The 23,034-nt window shown below is 36.7% G+C and overlaps 1 protein-coding gene across 3 annotated transcripts in view; it reads right to left on the bottom strand.

The window, feature by feature from the left end:
• Positions 1–19,755: 19,755 nt before the first annotated feature.
• Positions 19,756–23,034, bottom strand: part of GABRG2 (gamma-aminobutyric acid type A receptor subunit gamma2) — a 70,941-nt gene continuing 67,662 nt past the window's right edge. For all 3 annotated transcript variants that reach the window (XM_052772215.1, XM_052772216.1, XM_052772217.1), the window contains one exon: positions 19,756–21,745. In XM_052772215.1, coding sequence (XP_052628175.1) covers positions 21,470–21,745 — 276 coding nt within the window. In that variant the 3' untranslated portion in view covers positions 19,756–21,469. The remainder of the gene's footprint in view (positions 21,746–23,034) is intronic.

Below are 23,034 nucleotides of genomic sequence, written 5' to 3'. Positions count from 1 at the left end.
TTTTTTTGTTTTCTTGGGAGACTTCAAAAACAGAGCAGAAGTAACTGGGCAAGGAAACTGGTAGGAAGAGGTCCAGGAGCAGAAAACTACACTTTTTGAGAAGGTAGCTCTAGTAAAATTATCAGTTTTGGTCAAGGAGTTGAGCTTAGTATCATTTGGGGGTCATACTGTTGTCCCTCAAACAGAGTTCATTTACCCAGTGTGCAAGCCAGTAACACACAGATTCAAGGTATTTTGAAATTAATTTCATTGATGCACATGAATGGGTGCCTGTCTCAAGACAGCACGCTTTTGTCTCAAAAATTCCCACATTTATGTATTTAACTAATATATATTCATTATTATTTCCCTTAATGACTGGTTCTTTCTCCTTCGCCCTTCATGTAAATTAGCGTGCAGACTCTGTCCTCTTCCTCCATTTTCTTCTTTTGAGTAGGTGGTATCATTTGAGTAGGTGGTCAATGAATTGGTGGTTGTGATCTCCCCCTGTAGGAATTACCTTTTACCTACTTCTTACTCTGTCTTGGTGGTTCCAAGCGGTTCTTCAAGGTTTGTTGATCAGACCACAATCCATTACCTTTTCTGACATAAGCATTCTACCTATTTACAAAGCCCCATTGTCTAATAGTTTATTCCTAAACCCTAAATCATGTCTAGTTATTGTTTCCCTATTTTAAATATTAACTGATGGGGGCTGTACACAGGACTTTAGCAGCTGCCTGGTTATTTCAATCATATTATACATATTAACCAATAACGATACCACAGTATTTTTGGCTGTCAAAGTAGAAGTAATGCTTGAATTGAAAATACTCAAACAGTAGCAGTGCAATGAGGGAGACATCTAAATATGCCTCCCTCCTCAAAATGAAACGTTAGAAAATATATACTTCACAGGACTTGGTTTTAAATCTCTGTTTCATTTGCTTGTGCTAGTTCTGGGAAAATGGATAAAAAAAGAACTTGAAAAACAAGTTAGAAAACTGACTTGCTGTGTTATTTGCAGTAGTTCTGGCTGTGGAGAAGCAAACAAGAAAACTATGTCTTTATTAATGCGGTATATTTTGCTCAGCTTCCATTTAGGTCTACAAGCCCTTCTCTTGTCAACAGTGTATCATCTTTAGTGTGTTTGTGCTTATGTGTAAGGGCGTTGTACTTAATCAATTAAGGCAACATGATTCAAACCCAATCTTGTGGGATTTTAAAACTTTTTTCTTTAAATATTCTCATTTGCTTCTTTTCTCCCCCCCCACCCCCCATAAAACCCTATTCTTTTCATTCAATGGTTTTTCATTCATATCCATTCAATTATAAAAGTATTTTAAGTAACTTTTCAGAAATCTTTTAGATTTTTTTTGGCAGTGCTTATTAGTGATAATTTCTCCAGCAGGTCCCTTTCTTCTACCCTGCAAAAGTAGTAATTTTTAATACCTAACTGTTACTGGGCACTTGGCCCAAAACTTCTTTTGGTCACTTTTAGTGACCTGAATTTCAAACCTGAAGGCAGTAGAAGCTGTGGGGCTCAGAATCTATGAAAAATGAAGACAAAATTAGCTAGCTTGAACATAGTCTTCTTAGGCTTTCATCTGCAAAAAGAATTTTAATTTTGTCTCCAAAAAACACTGCAGTGACCTGTCCTTCTGACTGCAGTCCATTTTATAGTGTGAGTTCCAGGCAAGCCACCAGCAGACCTGTCAATACTCACCTGCCCTTTCTAGGTCACTGACAACCGAGTAACTTGTGACTTTCAGTCCCTCTCTAATGGATTTGTACAGTTAATTACAAAGGGCCATTTTCCTGGACTACAGACAGAGAGTAAAGCTTTCTGAAAACCACTTTTCTATATGTATCTGAACTTTTTGCTCCCAAAAGGTGGGGACTGTGAAGTTTGCTGTTCATCCACAGAGCAGATGGTGGCAGTGTCAATTTCTATAGGACCAACTTACATGAACCCTGACATGGAGGATCAGTCCTTTGGAATGAAAGTTAATTAAATGTCTTATGCTTTTGAGTCCTACTTTTTCTAACAATAGTGCTGATTCAGTCTCACTGCAAATTCGAACAAAGCCAACTTGCCTGCAGCAGCACTTACCATGTATCTCCATTATCTTTCAGAAGTCTAAGAGTCAGACTCTGCAATTCAGCTAGACCTACTTTATTCTATTTTCTAGTGAAAAGTAGCCTTCAAGTTTGAAATATTCACACTGTGTGAGGCAACTTTGGGCCAGCAGAAATACTATAGAGGCATGTCTTGTGTCAGCAAAATGCTTTGTCTGTAGTAGGATTTAAGGAGAAAATATTGTTAAAATTGTTTTGAGTATAATTTTTGGCTTGCAAATGGAGAAGAAAAGCATAGTAGATTTGTGTTCAGTTGTATTTACTTACATGATATGATAATATTTTGGAGAGAAGACTGAACTGTCTTCCTACAATTTGTTTTTTATTTAAACATAATGCTGGTTCACTGAGGCTAAGGCTTCTGACAGGAGTATAATTGTTGATTAAGTTTTCAGCAATAAGCCTTTGAAAGACCTATGGTAGACTCTCAATGCAGTTTCATGGGATTGGGTGTATGGGGACTGAGCAATCTGACCATTTTGCTTCTGGAAATTTTGGGAAGATTGTGCTCTGACATCAACAGAAATGAAAGCAAGTTTCTAAACCATAAGTTTTGGTAAAAGTCATAACCCATCATAGCCTGTTTTTTCTAGAGGGAACTCAATCTTATGAGAGTTGATGGCTCATCTTATGATGGCTGTAAGATGTTTTTGTCTTGTGCTGCATTTCCACTTACCTGCTGAGATTCTCATCTGCATTGTACTAAGGGCACTAAACTGTGTAAGAATTGCCACTGTTTGCAGCACAGGAAATTAACATAGCCTAAGTCAGTGCCTATTTAGCCCGCTGCAGTGGCAAAATGAAATTTTCAGAGATAGGTAGAGATAGAGAGAGCCAGAGAGGAGAATTTCCCAGGATAAGCTTTTCTTCACTGATGAGTGAAATCCTTGAGTAACCTTATGATCTTGGCGTAAGTCAATGCTGCTACTGTGAGGCTGTGAATTATGAATTCTCAGTAATTCTATGTCTTGCACTTCTCCGCTCTAAATCAATCCCTGATATTTGTTGGGTATTTTTTTTCCAATTCATTCAAGATTAGCAGATTTTAAGAGCAAAATGGACTACAGTGAGCCTATGAATGAGATCGATGCTTTTCCTAAATTAATTCATGAATAAATTTGGGATAACAATTTCTTCAGGAGGGAAAAAAAATGGTGTCCTATTGTTCTTGGCTTAAGGACACTAACGATATATAGGAAACAGAAAAACATCAACATTTTCAAAATGAAACGTTACAAATTTTTGTTCTGAAGACAGTTGAAATGCATTTTTTAATTTATTTATTTTCATTAGTGCTTTGAAACAGATAAAAATATGCATGCAAAATATTTAATACTCACAAATACCAAGGTCTAAGATTACACATTATGTAAAAGAATCTATTGTAAATAATTTACAGATCATAGACAATACTTGTCTACCTATTGCATTTGGCTGTGAATACAATTTGCATACTTTCAATGTGAATAATCATACGAAAAAAATTCATCTTTGGGATTTGGACAAACAGCTTTGTTACAAAAGTTGTAAAAGGTTCCCTGATGGCTTTTAGGAAATGTTTTTTTGTTATTCTTTAAAAAAGAAAAGTTAAAATTGAGGGGGGGGTTGTTTCAAGACTACTTAGAGTCCGTACAGCCATACCTCTTGTTCTTAAGTTTCCAAACAGCTGTTACAATAGAAGGACTAGGAAAGTCAATAGCTGAATTACAGTTTGGGGATGGATAATGAAGTCCTAATCCTGAATTTAAAAGGTATTGTATTTCTGTATTGACATATGCTGTTCTCCAGTCTAAATAACTTCTAGTATTTCAGAAGTTTCTAAGAAAAGTATTAACAACTTCTTTTTAGGGTAGAGAGGGATGTAAAATATCAGTCGACTGTCTTCCTTTCTCTGGCATAATAGCTACTATCGTGAAAGAGGCACTAGCCTCAGAGTAGTGAAATAATAGGGCTATATGGTGTACATTTCCCTTTTCAGAAAAAGGAAACTTGGAGCTTCATGAGTACAGTTAATATGTAATGGGGAAAAATTATTTCTAAATATTTTGACTTTTAACTAGAATACTGTATCCACCATATTCGCCTCTTATGTACTGCCTTTTCATAATCTCTTTTGCAAATGTGATTTGGTTTGTGGAAATGCTGATTAAATGCAAAATTTGATATAGTACTAAGATCTGTATAATCAAAACATGATTTTAACAAGTAGAAATAGTTTACAAAGGTCAGATCACATAATCAGGAACAGAATCAATCTAATCTGAGTTTGATGATCACAGTGCAAGAACTGAATACTTGAATAGTCCAATATACATTTTGAGAGTTCTTTATAGGTTGAAATTTACAACTTGTAATAAATTGATAACACATAAATAGTTTTGAGAGAGAAAAAGGGAAAAATCAATTAAATGAATTGTCATCACAATGTTTGTGTATGGCTGTTCCATTCATAACGTCACCACAAAATTTATTTAATGATGTGTATTTAAGGAAAGAGATGTTCTTTGTTGTTGTTGCAATTTTTAGATAAGGTTGCCTACATCAAGATTGGAGAAGCTAGAAAAAAATAAGCTGTCATGAATTTACTAAATTAACTTATTTAAGAGTTCAAAGCAAGCAATTAATGTGAAATACACACAGAATTTTAGGTTAATCAAGAAAGTTAGAGAAGTTAAATAGCAGAATGTTTCCTGATGCCAGAATAAGCAATATGGATATTTTAGTGTGAGTTTGCTGCTAGAACACTCAACAATTTCTTGTTGGTACTGGATGTTGAAAATTAACACAATAATTAACAACAATTTATCAAATTATTTTATTAATTTAAATTTATAGTGGCAACTGATGCCATTTAGTTGCATCATTAATCTTATGTTATACCAATATAACCCACTATAATCTGAAAAATCTGTTAATTATATTTATGGTAATATTTTTCCTTGGGGACTTCTGTATTTAAATGACTCAAAATTTAGACTTCTAATGGCTACCAGAGCTGGAGGCTCAAAAAGGAGAAGCAGATAAAGAGCAATCCACTAATCCTCCAAACTAGGGAGTTAGAAAAAGGTTTGCAAATTTCTCTATTCCTAATAATAGATCAGATTGCTGTCTATGGTAAGAACTTTCAGATATATGTGGTCTTTTAGTTTTATTCAAATTAGCCCATAATAACCTGAAGGCATCTTAGTCTGTTAGAGAGTGGTCTGTGTGCAGGATGACGATTCAGGATACGACTTCACCCAGAGACCTTGGAGCAGAAAGACATGTAGAGTCAGACCACTCTATATGTAGCACTGTTAAATTACAATACAAATGGAGCAATGGTTATGACCTGCTGACATTTTGTTCAAGAGAAAACTGGAAACAAATATGTCTGCAATGTTAGAAACTGATGTCAAAGTTTCAGGGAACTGTGGAAGTATAAAGAGAGAGAAAGACGTAAAACAAAACCACAGAATGATCTTGGGGTCTTTGGAACAGTCACTGTCAAGATGATGCTTCATATTTCTGCAGAAGGAAACAGTATTTGAGACAGTGGTGGGTAATGTGAGGTTTTCTCCCAGTTTTAGGAGGTTGTCACCCCGAACAGGTGAATACCATAGTGCAACATCTTTTCCAAATCCCAGTGGAAGAAATAGGAGGAAACATTCCATCCAATCTCAGGCAACAGCTATGGTATGTTAAGAAAATAGAAACATGGGATCCAGAAGAATCAGAACAGATCATCTTGCCATCTCTCAAGACCCCTATGGTTTTTAAACAGCCATACTGTAAAGTGGAGAAGCAACCAACAAGACCTACAACTTGGAAACCAAACAATTAAAATCACTGTAGACAAACAGAAAATGTTGGCTCGAGAGCTCACCTTTTGTACTGCGTGGCCACAGTACACAACTGCTAATGTTCCACTGCATCTTCCAAGCTTCAAGGTGGTTTTGAGTAGAAAACAGATCAGGATTTTGGCTGGTGAACATATGATATAACCTGATCTGTTTTCTACTATTAGTGAGACTTAATATGATTCCATTCTGACCTAGGGTACATGTGGGGTTGAATTACACTATCAGCAGGTCTGGTAAGAGTATAACTTGTGGTGGAAGTGGAAACTCTTGGGTTTCCATGCATTGTGACAGACCAGTGTTACGGTCTAACTTATGTGAGAGCACCTCATATTTTTTAAGTGCATTAGTCAAGGTACGAGGCTCTGTATCACATTGCTTTTAAGATACTTCCTCTCCAGATTTGCACATTCAGACATGGGGTGTCCTAATACACTTTTATCCACAATTAAGTTTTGTTTACCCCTCTTCCCCACTCCCACAAATTTTATTAGAGCTCTATATGACTTTAAGATACCAAGAAAAGGGAAATGAACTTACACTGCCTAATTGATATCATTGTGAATAATTTTAGGACTCGCACTGTGTCATTCTTTACCCCATGAGTAGTCCCAGGGAAAATTACAAAGGCTGCAGAATCTGTTAAAAACCACTCATTTATTCAGGAGCATTTGCAGAAAATATTAACTGCTCCTCTGTGAGGGATAACAAGATTTTTCACATATTTTTAATTAAACTGAAAACTTCCATGTTTGCATAATAGGCTGGTTTGCCTGGTTGCATACTTTCTCTTTTTAATTATTTCTATTTCTTATGCAAGAATCCTCTTCACACCTTTTCTTTGCTCTCTCTAAGCAGTTTGTTGTTTTTCACAGTTTGATCTTCACTGACAGCTTGCTTTGCTGTGTTTTTGGTGCATAAAAAGCAAAACATACATTTCAGTCTCAATGACTTTCATTTTAGATTAGGAAAACTGAAATACAAAGTGAGAACAAATATAAAATCTTCATGACAGAGAAAGCAAAGAATCTGTAAGATCTGCAGTTTAAAAACCTCTGTAAAACCTTTCATCTTTAATCCTCTTATAACGCTGTCACTGGCTGACAGGCAGGTGGAGAGATTTTTCATTTTATGGCATAGAAAGGATAGATTTGTGATTAAGGCATAGACTGGGTCTCAAAGGATTCTGGTTCAGTTTACATCTTTTGATATAAACTTTGTACAGGTATTGGTTTAGGCTTCACATTGCCTGTATCCTTTCTTTTCCTTTTCTCTGTAATGATAGCATTCCTCTGTCTATTTAGATGCTGTAATCTCAAAAATGCTGTCTTTTGCACCGGAACTGTTAACTTTGCTATAATCTGAAATTTAGGCCTGATAAGTGTTATACAATAACTCCAGTTCAGGGATGCAGTTGTGCATGTGCTTAATCCCTTTGGAAAGTCAGACTAAGAGCATACTCAGTGTATGTCTCCATACACTCACCTGAACTGATGCTGAAGAAGGAAAACCGTACTGTAGTTTTCAGAGAAATTAAATGTACCCAACAATGCATCTATTAGCAATATGAAATCTGCATAGTACAAATATTAAGCAAATTTCTCTTCAGTGATGTGAGAAGGATGGGGATATGTTTATATTTCAGTGTGTTGCTAACTCTGACCTATAAGCACAAATCAATATTCATCTTTTTGATGCCACGCAGACAGCAGTGGATATTTCAAGGGCAACTTCAGTAGAATTTAAAATTCATATCAACATTTTAAAACACTCTTATTGGAAACTATTATTTTTTACTCATGTTATCTGATATAAAGGCAAATTATTTTTATATTGTTCGCATTTAGTTGTTGTGGCTTTATATCTCATCTGAATTTTATGCTGCTCAACTCATCATGAAATCAGGTTCCTTTTCAGCTAAGAGTAACATGCCTTGTTTTATTTTAGCCTAATTTTTGTGCATCAGGAAATTATGTGAGCATTCACATGGTATTCAGTCTTCTAGACTTACAGTATCAGTCAAGTGAAGATTTCTGCACCAGTAAAAAAGTGAATTTATGATGGTTTGGCAAAAAAAACCAGATTTTTTTTTTTCCAATTTATGAAGCTAGCAAGTTAGTTTTTAATTACACATTAAGCAACCTTAAATGGCTCCTTGAAAGCCATCTGATATCACTTGCTTGCAATTTTAATATCTATAGGGAAGGAGAGCTGTGTCTCAAGGTGACTTGTCACTTCATCCAGAGTCTATAAAATAGGCCCAGGAGGAAAAGAATCAAACAAAATAATGGAAAAAGAGAAGCAAGCAGAGGCTTGAACAAGCGGTCATTGCATTTACCACTTCCCCCAGGAGGAGTACCATCAGAAAAGTTCTTGGTAGGAAGAATTGCTTGGCAATGTGAACCCTTTTATCCACTTTTTGGAGTCTATATAGGAGTGTAGGAGGAAAGTTCTGTGCAGGTATCCAGAATTGCTGCAATTGCTCCATCTCCCTGATTCTTTTGTCATTTTGTCTTAGAAGGTATAGGAACTGAGTCATCCTCCTATTGTCCAATGGGTTTACATTCATTTCATGTTTTTATTATCCTTCAAAAAAAGCTTTCAGAAATACATTTTCTTTTCATCATTGCCTCCAAATATGCATTTTGGTCTTAAAATGAGCAAACTCAGGGGATGTGAATAAAAATTTCCAGATCAGCTGTAAAGTACGCATCCTTGGTTTCTATGGTAGCAAAAGGAATTTCTTAGAAGATTGCCTGTACAAGTTAATTCAAGGTAAAATTTGTGTTATTAGCTGAGCATTTATTGCTTAGAGGAGGATTCTGGTTTTAGCTATTGTTTCTTGAAACAGAATAATCTTAATGTAACAATATTAGTCAATGATTAGGAAATCATTATGGGGTCATAGAGGCTAAACCCTGGGATTTTCACTGCCCATGGGTGTGTTGTTCTGACATGTGAAATCATACTTGCCTGCTAGCAGCCAAAATTTAGGATCATTAATTTTATAAGAGTAATAAATAAGCTGAAAGAGCCTGGACGTAGGCTATAGGTTCCTATAGGTTTTGTTAATGTGAGGTAAAGGGGCTTCTTAGATTCAAAAGAGAAGGAATAATGCAGTGTATCTTTATATGTCATCCCCTGATCTGCCAAAAAAACCCCAAACCAAAAATCACTTGAGACAAGTAGGGCTGCTGCTGTCTTGAGGTAACGTTCATAGTGCTTCCCTCCTTAATGGGGTTAGGCATTTTGCTAGACAGTTTGAAAATGCAGAGGAATGCTTCACCTACTCTCAGAACATATCCAGGTAGCATGATATTTTACACAGAACATTTGGGTAATGTTTATGAATCTCCTAAAACTGAACACTTCCTTGTACTGCAAAATATGTAGTACGATAAAACCGAAGATTACTTAAGCAGATGGTATATGCAAATGGTATTTTTAATGTTAAGTGGCAGAGAAAACACTTTAAAGGCATGAGCAAGACACACACTAATGAATATTGTTGCCTTTTTATCCACCTTAATATTTAGCTTTATATAAGGAAATGTGGCAAAGAGAGAACGTATGACTGAACTGATAACTTTTTAATTCTGTATGTACATGTCCAACAATCTGAGAAGAGGAAAAAATACTCATTAGCTTCTAAAGAACCTTGTAACTGTCCCCTGTGTTTCTTTTTTTGTGCTATTCTATGTATCTCTTTTGCTGTCTATATATCTCTGTGAGCTTGGGTGTAGTCAGCAAAATCCCTAACAAAATGCAACAAGTGACAACAAACAGATCATTCTGTAGTTTTGGGGGCCATTTTTGCTGCCACAGGTTACAACATTCTTCTGCAGTTCTGTGCTTGTGTGGTAAATCTCAGCAGGGATTTCTTTGGTACCTCTAAGCTCATACAGATGGGCAAGTGGGATCGTAGGCTAATGACAGAAATGGGCATGTAGCAGAAAGTGACTGGGTCCTTTATCAGTTTAAAGGCCATTTTTTCCCCAGTTTTCTAACACATGACAAGAACTGTCCATGTTTTCTCTATAAAAGCTCTGGAGAAAATGTGAAAATATAAATTCTGAAGTTCACGTAGATGACTAAGTGGTAACTCTCCAAGTTACATGGGTTTTTTTAGTGTTCTGACTTCTCTCCTTAAGTTTTGGTTGTCTAAGCATACTAAGGAACAGGCAAAATGAGATTCATTTAAAAAAAAATTATGTTTAAGGAAAGCTTTAGAGAGAAGATTGGTGTCTCTTTCTGAACAAGATAAAACTAAATAAAAATATAGATCTACACAGCTAAGTAGAGATGCTAACTTACCTTCAGGTGGGGATGTATTTCTTGATATCTGTGACACAACTCTCCAATGGTTCTGATTTTTTAACAGTAATATATTTCAAATTATAGGAAAACAGGAATGTAAACTTTTTCAAGTGTGTTAACTCTTAAAAATGTAGCTAGTGGGGTTTTTTAATTTATTTATTAATATTTTAAAAAATATTTTACCATATTTTCAGGTACGGTTCTTTTGCCTGCTTTCTTTTTACTTTCATTTCCTATGTAATTATTTTCTTTTTTTCTTAATAAGAAAAGGACTCCTTTTGTATTTTAATTCTTTGAAAAGCATATTATTCCAAATAACTGATAATAATTGCTGAGCATCTTTAGAAACTGGCTGTTGCTGTTTAGAATAAAATACATTCTGTTCTACTATATTGTGGTGGGTTGGCCCTGGCTGGATGCCAGGTGCTCACCAAAGCCACTCTACCACTCACACTTCTCAGCTGGACAGGGGAGAGAAAATATAATGAAAGGCTCATGGGTCAAGATAAGGACAGGGAGAGATCACTCACCAATTACCATTATGGGCAAAACAGATTCGACTTGGGGAAAATTAATTTAATTTATTACCAATCAATTCAGAGTAGGATAATGAGAAATAAACCCAAATCTTTAAAACACCTTCCCTCCACCCCTCCCTTCTTCCTGGGCACAGCTTCACTCCCAAATTCTCTACCTCTTCCCCCACAGTGGCACAGGGGGACAGGGAATGGGAGTTACAGTCAGTTCATCACACATTGTCTCTGCCGCTCCTTCCTCTTCAGGGGCAGGACTCCTCACACTCTTCCCCTGCTCCAGCGTGGGGTCCCTCTCATGGGAGACAGTCCTTCACAAACTTCCCTGGCATAAGTCCCTTCCACGGGCTGCAGTTCTTCACGAGCTGCTCCAGCGTGGGTCCCTTCCACGGGCTGCAGTCCTTCAGGAGCACACTGCTCCAGCGTGGGTCCCCCATGGGGTCACAAGTCCTGCCAGGACCCTGCGCCAGCGTGGGCTTCCCACGGGGTCACAGCCTCCTTCAGGCACACACCTGCTCCGGTGTGGGGTCCTCCATGGGCTGCAGGTGGATATCTGCTCCACCGTGGACCTCCCTGGGCTGCAGGGGGACAGCCTGCCTCACCGTGGTCTTCCCCACGGGCTGCAGGGGAATCTCTGCTCCGGCGCCTGGAGCATCTCCTCCCCCTCCTTCTTCACTGACCTTGGTGTCCGCAGGGTTGTTTTTCTCACATGTTCTCACTCCTCTCTTCTGACTGCTGCTGGTGTCCACTGCATTCCCCCCCCCCGCCCCCTTCTTAAATATGTCATCCCAGAGGCACTACCACCGTTGCTGATGGGCTCGGCCTTGGCCAGCAGCGGGTCCATCTTGGAGCCAGCTGGCATTGGCTCTGTCAGACATGGGGGAAGCTTCTAGCAGCTTCTCACAGAAGCCACCCCTGTAGCCCCCCTGCTACCAAAACCTTGCTACACAAACCCAATATAAATAACATGAATGATTTTGGTTAGCATTTTGATTAGTTTTTTGTCTGCTACCTACGAATTAAACAGAGCTTTAAAAGTTAGTAAAACTTTTGTTTCTAAAATTGAAAAACTGGTACTTTGCCTTTGTGTTTCAAAATGTTCACTGAACACATTTTCTAGGCAGCATCAGAATGTCAATCCATTTATTGGAACTGTAACAAATTATTCAGGCTAGAATTACTTAATTGCACTAGTACTTAAAAGTATGTAGGGATCTAGTGTACTTCTCGTAGGATTGGTCATGATGATCTTAGTCTACAAAGTTTAGTTTTCTAAATTACTAGCTTCTCAATTTCCTAAGATTTTTAGTAAGACAAATAAAGAACAGGAACTGGGCTGCCAATACTTTTTTCTTTCTTTACCTAGAAAAGTTGATTGCAGAGTTAATTTAAAGTATTTCTATTTTTAAAGTTCCCCAAATACCACTTTTCAGTTCTATGCATTTTTTTTTCCTGAAAGGCTGGGTAAAATAAGGGCATCTTTGAAAAGGAGTGTCTTCTCACATTGTACTCTTCCTTTGCACCACGTATGAATTCAAGTGTACCGAGGGCTAACTCCTTCTGTGTCTAGATGCCAGGGAGAGTGGGAGGAAAGGTACAAGGAGCAATGACATAATACTTAGCATTTATTTGGCAAAATCTTCAGAAGAATTTGTATAATTATCTCAGATGTGCATGGGATGTGAACTTCAACCTGTTTACATAATCAAGGCCCGTGTGTCTGCATTAACTGCTCAGCATTATTGGTTGTTCCTCTTTGTATAGGAAGGAAAAATAAACTCTGGAGACTAAATTATATGCTTACACGATGAGCTTGTATCCAGCTCATCCCCTAGGAAATTTTACCATAGCATATCTTATTTCAGGTTTGGGATGGATTTTAAGACTACTCAGAAAGATCAGTGGCTTATACTTAAATTCCCTGTAAAGGACAAAATCGCACAGAAAAAATGGATCAAATGATTCTCAAATTTCCAAGATTTTGAGCAGAGCGAACCACTTAAATTTTACTGGGCAGGCATCCTGTATTTTTGTTCCCTTCACAAAAGCTCTAAAATATGCAATTACAGTGAAAGATGTATGCTACCATTTACACCTTGGCTATTTTTGGTCCCAACTGATACCGTTACTAAAAGGAGCAGCCAGAAGCTAAACAAGAGTGGTGTAGAGTAATTAACAAAACCTTATGATTCTTAAAATTATGTGTAGAAACCAGCATCAGTTTATGAATAACTATTACTAGATAATAACACTGAATACTCTTTACCACTGATGCTGTACCATTCTAATCATATTACTTTTTCCACATTATGCTTTTACATGCTGCCCAGAACTTGTGTCACTGCATTGGTTTAGGAACACTGGACCAGCAAACATGAGTGAGAAGGCACCAGCAGCCCTAGAGTAATAATCCAATAAGGCAATGGACAGGATATGATAGTGGAACACACAGCTGCAGCATACTTAATGAGAATCATTTTTCCATGATCTAAATTCCTTTGTGGGCAGGTGAGAAGGCTCTTTAGAGAATTTTGGAAGACAGCTATGATTTTAATTAAAAGAATGTCACAAGTTTTTTGAGAGTTCTGTTCAGTCCTACTCTCAGATATATTTGGGACTTGGGTTTGTTTCTTTGCACATGAATGATAGGGTATGAGGTCAACGACAGCCGGAAGGAGGAACTGCCCTACCTTTTCTTTGAAGTAAATGCTCCAAAGGACAGAAAAGGCCTCTAATGCCTAAAAATGTTATTTTATTAAAACACAGACTAATGTACTAGAACAAGATGACTCTTCAAATAGAGAAGGTTCTGATCAACTATGGCAGATCATACAGAGTAGTTTGAAATAAATCTCTTTATGCGTATTAGGAGTTTGCAAGGTGGTTTCTTTGACACAGTTTTGTTTTCTACTGTACAGATTTTGGATAGATTTGTAATTTGAGCTAATATGTTTCCCCACGTAGCATTCTCTCAGGTCAACCACCTGTTTTGGTGGTTTGGACCTCTGTCCAAATGCTCTGTGGGACCTAGAGGGGAGCAGAACAAATAGACAGTCAAACTCCCTGTTACTCACCTTTGTAACAAAGTCTAACTTAGGATGTTTCTACAGTAAATTTAAAAGTAAACAAATTATTCTGACAAGTCAAAATTAGAGGTGTACTTGATATTTGTTGTAGTTTGTTTTAATACAGATCTTTTCTTTTTTCTGTGGTGCTTTTGCAAAATAATCTGTAGAAATAAAGGGAGGAAAAACACTTTTATAACTAGATGACAGTTCCTTAAGCTGCTCTTGCAGTTTCATTTTGTTGAGTGTTTTTATTCTTTAGACTTGATATTTCTTCTATATCCCAAGTGTTTGAGCTAAAGAACAAATGTTTTGTTTTGATTCAAACACTATAACATTTAGTAAACTATCTTTTCTCATCCCTGTATAGTCTGTACCTGTGATTCTCTGACATCGAGACTCTCCCAAGGGCCATCCAGGGTATGCCTAGCTAGTGTGTGTCTTTCCAAAAGAGCTGCTGAAGACTCCTAAGAAACTGGCAAAGCTACTGGAACCAGGGAGGGCTGCCAAAAAATGTTCATGAAGCGTTACTTGGGGTTTGAAGGAATTAATGAGAGCTGTTTCAGTGTGACCATTCTCTTTGCTTTCCGGAAATATTCGAGGAGCTTCAGCATCCATAGACAGCATCCTCAGGTGCCTGAGACCAGCAGGAGTGCTGCTATATGGGGAGGGTACAGATTTGGTGAGATTTATGCCACACCTGCATGTTGTCAGGGTTTGCAGATTGTGTGAATATGGTGTCCTGGTTTCAGCTTGGATGGAGTTAATTGTCTTCCTAGCAGCTGGTACAGTGTTATGGTTTTGAGTTAGGTATAAGAAGAATGTTGATAACACACTGATGCTTTCAGTTGTTGCTAAGTAATGTTTAGTCTAATGTCAAGGATTTTTCAGCTTCTCATGCCCAGCCAACAAGAAGGCTGGAGGGGCCCAAGAAGTTGGGACGGGACACAGCCAGGACAGCTGACCCAAACTGGCCAACGGGGTATTCCAGACCATGTGGCATCACATCTAGTATATAAGCTGGGGGCGGGGGGATCACTGCTTGGGGACTAACTGGGCATTGATTGGCAGGTGGTGACCAATTGCATTGTGCATCACTTGTGTATTCCAATCCTTTTATTATTACTGCTGTAATTTTATTAGTGTTATCATTATTAGTTTCTTCTTTTCTGTTCTGTTAAACCCTTCTTATCTCAACCCACGAATTTTACTTCTTTTCCTCATTTTCTCCCCCATCCCGCTGGGTGGGGGGGGAGTGAGTGAGTGGCTGCGTGGTGCTTAGTTGCCCACTTGGGTTAAACCACAACATATGGGTACTCTCTAGGCTACTACAATTCAGTGTAGAGAGACTGGGCCTTAATGAGAGCTCTCAGGAGAGCAATCCTGAAAACAAGTGAAATAAAGGCAAGCTTGAAGTCAGCAATAGGTCTGTCTTATTTCTTTTTACTTTCCTAGTATTGAGTCCATTAACTTTAGAACTTTACCTGTAGTTTCTTTAAAAGTGATGGTTTTCAAATTACAGTAATTTTTCAGAGTTGAAATGGTATCACAAATTTCAGTGAAGCTGTGAGGATGGTGATTTATGGGACAGAAGCATTATACATGCAAGAAAGATCCAGAGTTGCTAGATCAGCAGGAAAGCTATAAAATGTAGGTGAATGTTCAGTGAGGGCAATGGAATTGGAAAGAGCAAAAGGAAAATGCTGGAAGTCGTCTCACTGTGGCAGCAGATTAAAGAGCACTGATATAAGTAGAACAAGAATGAGAAGCAGAAAAACCTATGAAATCTGAATAGATTTGTGAGATTATAGAATTGCTGAAATTGTTGGTCTAGTCTTTCACTTCTAGTCTTAAGGAAACACTGAAAAGAATTCTGATAATTTATGAATATGCATTGTTTTTTCAATACAAACATGCAGACATTTTTTTTTTTTTTTTAGTAAGGGCATAGTAAATTTACATGTGGGTTTGTTTTTTTTTTTCTTCCTTAATACAGTGAAGTATCCAGCTATGCTAAATCCTCTCTAGGAGGTCTATCTGACTTTCAAGCAGTTTATAGCCTCATCTACTATTTTTATACACAGCTTGTAAATATATTAGCTGGATAGATAATTCTATGTGCTTGTGCCTCTTTTTAGGAATGAAATGAGAAGTCTTGGTTGGAGTTTTTTGGGGGGAGGGTGGGTTTTTTGGTGGTGGTTTTTGTTTTGTTTTTTTTTTTAATTCCTGTGGGTAAATTAAGGTTATGCTTCTTGCAGCAAAATGACTGAATCTGTAGTTAGGCTTATCGTATACACCTGAAAATTCTAAAGAGTGTGATGGCTGATAAAACCTCATCAGATATAGATTTCAGTATGCCAGTGTCAAAAAGCATGTGTCTGGTGGAAAGATCAATATTTCTAATGGTTTTCATACTGGTTGAATTAAAGCTATATTAATCTTTTCTCATTTCTTATTTTCCCTTTTCTTACTCTGATAATCAATATGAATTTTATGCAAGTCCAAATGAGAAAATTTTATCCAGTCTTATCATAATGTGCTTTTTTTTTCCCTACAAGAAAGGCAACCTTTTTAATATGTTTTTTCTGAACTAATTCAGTATTCTGGAATGAATTATTCAAATGGGTTTGCTGACTTGTAAGCAAAGCTTTTAGTTCATGTCCGTTATTCAAATCTTTTAAAGGTCATGAACTTTCTTTTACATATTCAACAGATATGTTTTTCATTGTAAATCTTGACTTTAAAAAGTAAAACACAGTAACGTATAAGTAGGAAGTCTAAATCTTTTCATCTACAGGATCCTTCTAAATAAGGAGGGAAAGTGCATTGGCTTTTAATTTTTATAAATGGAACAATAGATCTCTCATGGGTATAATAAACTGATTTACCTGTGAAGCTTTTCAGAAGATTTAATTAAATTCTCTTTGCAAAGCAACTGAAATTTTGTTTGAAAGACAACACTTGCATTTTAAAATGTCACTTTTTCCCCTGGGCTGTAATTAAGTTTCATTTAGATGGCTCCTTTATATTTTAACTTTCCTTCTTGTGTTCATACTTACTATTTGATTCTGCCTTGGATTCCTTAGCTTAAAATAACAGGCTTTATTCTTCCAGCTGCAGAAGCCCAGGAACAGGCTTTATTTTTCACTAAGTCCTTATCTTGGACTTAGCTATTCATTTCCAAGTAACATTAACTTTCTGCCGCAGCATCACCAAAATCTGTTTCTTCATCCATGTTGATGAAGCCTGAATCCTAAGCGTGCTCTATTCAATTCAGAGAACTGCAACCTTCCTTATTCTGGCCTTGACAATTATTATATTTTCTATGGATCATATTGCCTCTGAATCCCTCTTCTTAGCTTGGTGCTTTGGGGTGCCTCTTTAGTCCATTAACATACATAATTCTTAGATAATTCAGCAAATTCTTTTGTTTGCTTCTCTAATTCAATTCTCAGCTGCAGCCTGGATAGAGCAGATCAGCTCAATATTGACTTCAGCCTCATGCCTTAGTTTCATTCCTCAACTACCAACTTCTCCCACAAAGACTGCCTTACTTAGTCCTGCCTTTCCTCTGTAGCATGAGAAACACTTCAGCAAACCTGAAAAAATCCTTGCTTATCCTCTTTCAAATCCCAATTTACAGCTCATCTCTATCATGATCCTACAAAACCCAGATTTTGTGGTAAGGCAGATAATCTAAAACTATATTTTCCCAATTCTTTTTTTTAGTTCCTTGTAAAGTAATGATATCTACTAAAATTTGTGCAGTTAAAGCTTTCTTGTTCCATTTCTCACATTATTCATTTGCTTGAGTATTTTATAAGTATTCTTTTTCCTTTTTATACCCGTGTTTTTAGACTGAAGAGCTTTGGGGGCACAAGGAGGAAGGAGGTCCAAATATTTGGACCTCCAGTATATGCTAATATCTGCTGCTATAGCTGTGTCATTGAAACTGATACACATAGTATATTTGACTAGTCCATTCATGTTAGATGGGTTTATGTGACTGTGGGGAAATGAGGTAGAAATGAGTGGATTAAAAAAAGACCATTTGCTTTTTTTGTGTGTGTATGTATATAATCTGTGCTGGGAACTGTACCTTTAGGAACTTTAGCATTTTGTATTATACAAATTATTCAAAACTGCCTAGTTAAAATATAGTCTTTTGTGGTTGCCTAACACTGAAAATAGGAGAACTATTGTTGAGTCACATTATCTCTCTGAATACCAGCTCTTTATTTACAAATTGGGGTTTTTAAATGTTATAAATGTATAAAGATTTATAAATGCTCTGAGGATGTTCTCTTTTTATGATATGTATATATGACATAATCCCTGGAACAGCAATGCCTTTTCTTGGTCAGGACATCTACATACTCTTGGAATATAAATAGTGAGTAAATAATTGTGCCACTAGTGTATACTTGACAAAACTCTTAATGACCATCTGAACATCCTCAGACATATCCCAGAACAGTAATAGCTATCTGCAATGTGATGAGCTTGAAAACATTTTAGCAAGTCTGTTGCATCAGGAGTGAGTTTATTCTCTAGAATGCAACTGGGAGAGTTAATGTGTATAATGTATATATTAATATAATATTTTATATAACATGTTTGTGTGAATATGTCTATATAGATAGGTTTGTGAGCAGTTTTCTTCTGAATAATAACCCCCATCATACCCAAATGCTATTTCGCTTGCTATTTAGTTTGCTGTGGTGGCAGTCTGGCTTTACAATACAAAGGTCAGCTTTTGATTCTGTGCTGAATAGCTAATATAATCTCTATTCAGAGGAACACTATACTTTTTGTTTAGTTAGCACTAGACTCTGCTTTGGTGTCATTTTCTCACTGGGAATTACATGTTTGTCCATGAAATGTCCTTTTGAACCTCATCCATTTTCCCCAGGATGGAATGACAAATCACCTAGATAAGTGTGGCAGGAGCAAAGCAGTTGGGTAATGACTCGTTAAAGGCTTATTTCCTTTACTTTGTGTAGTGATATATGCTGAGAAAAGTTCACTCAGCTCCTCAACACAGGTGTGGCATGCTTTTCCATTTTGTGCGGCTTGCATTATTGAGATGGGGGTATATCAATCTTTAATGAAACTCCTCCCTTGCTGGAAGGAGAAGGCCAACTTGTGTGAGGGATCTGATTGATTGTTCCTCATTATTGCAACTGATCCTTCAGTGTTGCAGGCTTTCTATAGGCATATGTAATCTGATGACTGAACTAGGGTAAAGTTCTTACTGTCACCGAATCCTTAATTTCACAGACCTTGACAAAAAAAAAATCTAAATATGTTAGCTGAAATGTACCTGGACTGAGGGAATTAAAGGGCTGGTTAGGGCTGAGATTCATAATGAACTGTATAAAACCTATTTGGTAGCAGGGAAAAGATTCAGGTAAAAATTGAAACCTTAAATGTATAACATCAGCCACTCTTATTAATTGCAAGGAACTAACAGAAAGCTGTTAAATCACTGACCCCTGGAAAAAAAAAAAAATTAGTGATCTGTCTAGCACCAGCTGAAGAACATTTCTGTGTGAAAGATGATTGACACTCATGCAGGGAGTGGAAACACTCTATCTACTTTAAGTAGATAAAGAAAGGTTATCTCTCTTCATGAAGATACTTCCAATTAAGTGATTTTTTTAATTTTTTTTTTTTAAAAAAGATAATCTTCAAAATGGTTTTAAAGATTTAGTCTCCATCCTTGAAAGTTTTGTGGGTGAGCCATTTGACTACAAAATGAGACAATGCAGAGGGTTATGAGGATTATAATCACTTATATTTAGGCAGCTGATGAATCAAAATAGTCAAGCAGTCTAGTCCTTGAAGCATGCTTTTAATAAACTAATCACAAGAAAACTGGAATTGAGTGCAGCGGTTTTATTGAAAAAGTCCACAGGTGTGTGCAATTCCTTTATTAAAATTTTTTCAAATACATTGGACAAGGAGCAATAGATGATCAAGAGTTATTCCTTTTTTATACATTTTTATTTCCAAAACTATACAAACATTGGAAAACTTTCCTTTTCCTCCATTTTAGCTATTAATAATTCTGTAATGGTAAGTTATATATCTCCTTTTTCAATCTGCAAGCCCACTTTCCTGGAGGTGACATTTTCCATCTCTGACAATTAAAAAAAGGTCAGTCATATTTACATGTGCTTAAGGTTGCATACTTGAACATCATACAGGTTCTGAAAACCAGTGGATAAATGGTTATCAAGATTCACCCAGGTCGGTTGAAGGTTTTAAATACACATAAACTACATACATTAGATTTAGTAGCCAAGACACCCTTTGTTCCCTTTTATTTTCAAGGCTATCTATAAACTGTGTGCTAGCCATGGTAAAGGTTTGTTTTAGTAAAGGTACTCACCGAGTGAAAAGCAGCGCTGACAACAGCTATTGCTGATCAAGGACATGAATGGGCAGAGAATTGTATATGTGTATATATAATACAAAATCTAATGTTTCAAAGTGAACTTGAAGCTCTTATGTAAAAATAATGTCTAGAATAAAAGCTATTTCCTGGACTGGATTAAAGAATAAAAAAAAAACACGAACACTTGTGTAAGGAAAAAAGTAGAGCTCAACATAGGAAAAGAACAACAGAAACACATGGATTAAATTTGGAAGCTGATCTTGCAATGTATAATTACTGGAAATTCAGTTGAAATATAGCAACATCATCGGTGGAAAATGAAGGATACAACTGCAGCAGACACATACAGTATACTTTATGAGCTATTATATTGGCCATACAGATTTGTCTACATGTTATTTATTTGAATCCTTAAGGCTTCTCTAACGTCTTACATGAAAGTGCTGTCTGCTTGGATCTTCCATGCATGAGGGAAAGGGGTAATTTTTCAAGGAAAAAGAAAATTTCGCCCACATTTCAATTACAATAGCACATCCAGAGACACAAAATAAAAGACAAAACTTTATGGTACCTTTGTTTCATTTATTTTGGCCCCCAAAAGATGCATGCACTAGACTTTATGTACTACAAGGTATTGAAATATTTACAGCATTGTACATGTGCTCTTAAAGGGATGGCAAAGGGAAAGGTCTATTTTTATCTTCGTGGGAGTAGAAGTTAACTTTTCTAGCTTAATAATACCTATTCAAAGTGAGAGATGACTCTTCCAAAAAGAAAAGCCCACAGAGAATAAAGCTATAGCATAATTATAGCCAATGTTAACAAACTGTACAGCACTTTACCTGGGAATTCTCCTTTCACTCCTGTTTGAAATAGCAGTACCGACTATTATGTGATGTTTCCATGCTCCCCTTGTCCTGTCTGCTCTCTTTCTCTCTATTCCAGCAGGTATAGCTGTATATTACCTGTTTGTATGACACTTATTTCAAATTATTTCGGCATGTTGAATGGACATTTAATTCACAATAACCTGATGGCAATTTTTGGACAAATGATATGATTCATATTTACCGGGTTATGGCACTAAAGAATTCAGACCACTATAAAGCGCATTGTAGATACTTCAAGTGGACTTAGGAAACCATCTCTCTAAGAAATTCAGTGAGTAAGGCTCATATCACTGATTTCCTTCTGCTTTTAAAGGTAAAGATATGATACCCAATACACCAGGTTAAACAAACAGAAGGCAGTTGGGAAGAAGATGCGGGCATAGGAGTCCATTTTGGCAATGCGGATATGTATTCTTCCATGCCTCCATGCTCCTGTTCGACAATCCTCAAAGCAGCAAAAAAAACTAGCACAGTCCTTGCCATCAAGACACTCATACCCATATTCTTCATCCCTTTCTTGGAGGTGTGTAGCATTGTTCATTTGAATAGTAGCTGATCGAGGCCGGATGTCAATTGTAGGTGCCTAAGGTGGAGTGGCAGAAAAAGAAAAAGATGGCAGGAGGGAGATACTCTGTTATTATCACCAGACCAACAGGGAGATGGAGACTAATGGTCAACATGTGAATGATGGCTCTGCGTGGGGTACGTGGGAAATTGCTGAGGAGTTCTAATGGTAGTATTACCTTGAACTTACTAAAATCAGTTGCATTGTACACTTTAACTTTACAGGAAAGCAGCACAAATCAATATAAAGTTAACAGCTGTAGACAATTAGCTTTAAAGCCAAGCTAAGTAAACATTAGAGGTTAAAGGAAACATTCAGGAATGTAACTGATGGTATTTTGAAATTCCTTTGTGTTTTATATTTTACGTGGCTGCTTGATATCTGAAAGCAATTTATGTATTGCATATGGAAGGAACTGAAATAATCAATTGGAAATGCAGGATTTTAATATAGGGCTGGTTCATGTTGAGATGGAAGCAAATACACATACAGGAAAAAAGGCAAAACCTGGGTCTTTTGAATAAGGTTAGGAGAATCTCTATAAGACTCTCCAACTGTTTGAATATATGCAGTTCACCATCTACTAATGTTCACCAACTAGAAGGTTCAACATGTTCCAAATTTTATATAGTAGCTGTACATACATATACACATATATATTTGGAATGAATTGAGCAAATTAAGCATTTTAAACACATTTGAGCACTTGGTGAACACTAGGATGACAGGCATTGAAATTCCCTGCTGATAGTTATTAGGGTAAAATAACAACAATTCCATTCCATAAGTATGTAAATTTCTTGGCTTTTATTATATGTTTTCTTTTTTTTCCCTGTTTCTTTTTTTTATGAAATCTCTGCATTTCTGAATGAAGATAAGCTTTAGATGTGGAACATAGCTAGATATATTTGCTAATTTGCTAAAAGTGTGTTGATCCAGTGACAGCATTAAAAATATATATGCATCTTAAACCCTTTCAAAACTCTGACTTTTTTGCATAAGGAACAGCATTTGAGTAATTGATGATGACATTGAATTTTGTTCAGGTCAACATCAGAACAGATTTGGTTTTATAATTTGGAGTGAAGTCACAAAGGTTAAAAAGGAGGGGTCAGAGTTTAGTTCTAAAAGGGTGTACTGCAGGTTTCTCGTGTAGCTGGTGCTATTGGATCCCATGGCAAATTGAGAAAGAGAGGAGCAGAAACGTTTTAACATTAAACTCCCTTAATTCATGTGATCCAATAATGTTAGTCACTCTTGAACTTAGGTAAGTTCAGAACCATAGTGAATCAGTATTTGGGCTGCTG

The sequence above is a fragment of the Harpia harpyja genome, chromosome 20 (assembly GCF_026419915.1).
Source record: "Harpia harpyja isolate bHarHar1 chromosome 20, bHarHar1 primary haplotype, whole genome shotgun sequence".
NCBI classification, from domain to species: Eukaryota; Metazoa; Chordata; class Aves; order Accipitriformes; family Accipitridae; genus Harpia; species Harpia harpyja.
This window is presented reverse-complemented; position numbering and strand designations above follow the sequence as displayed.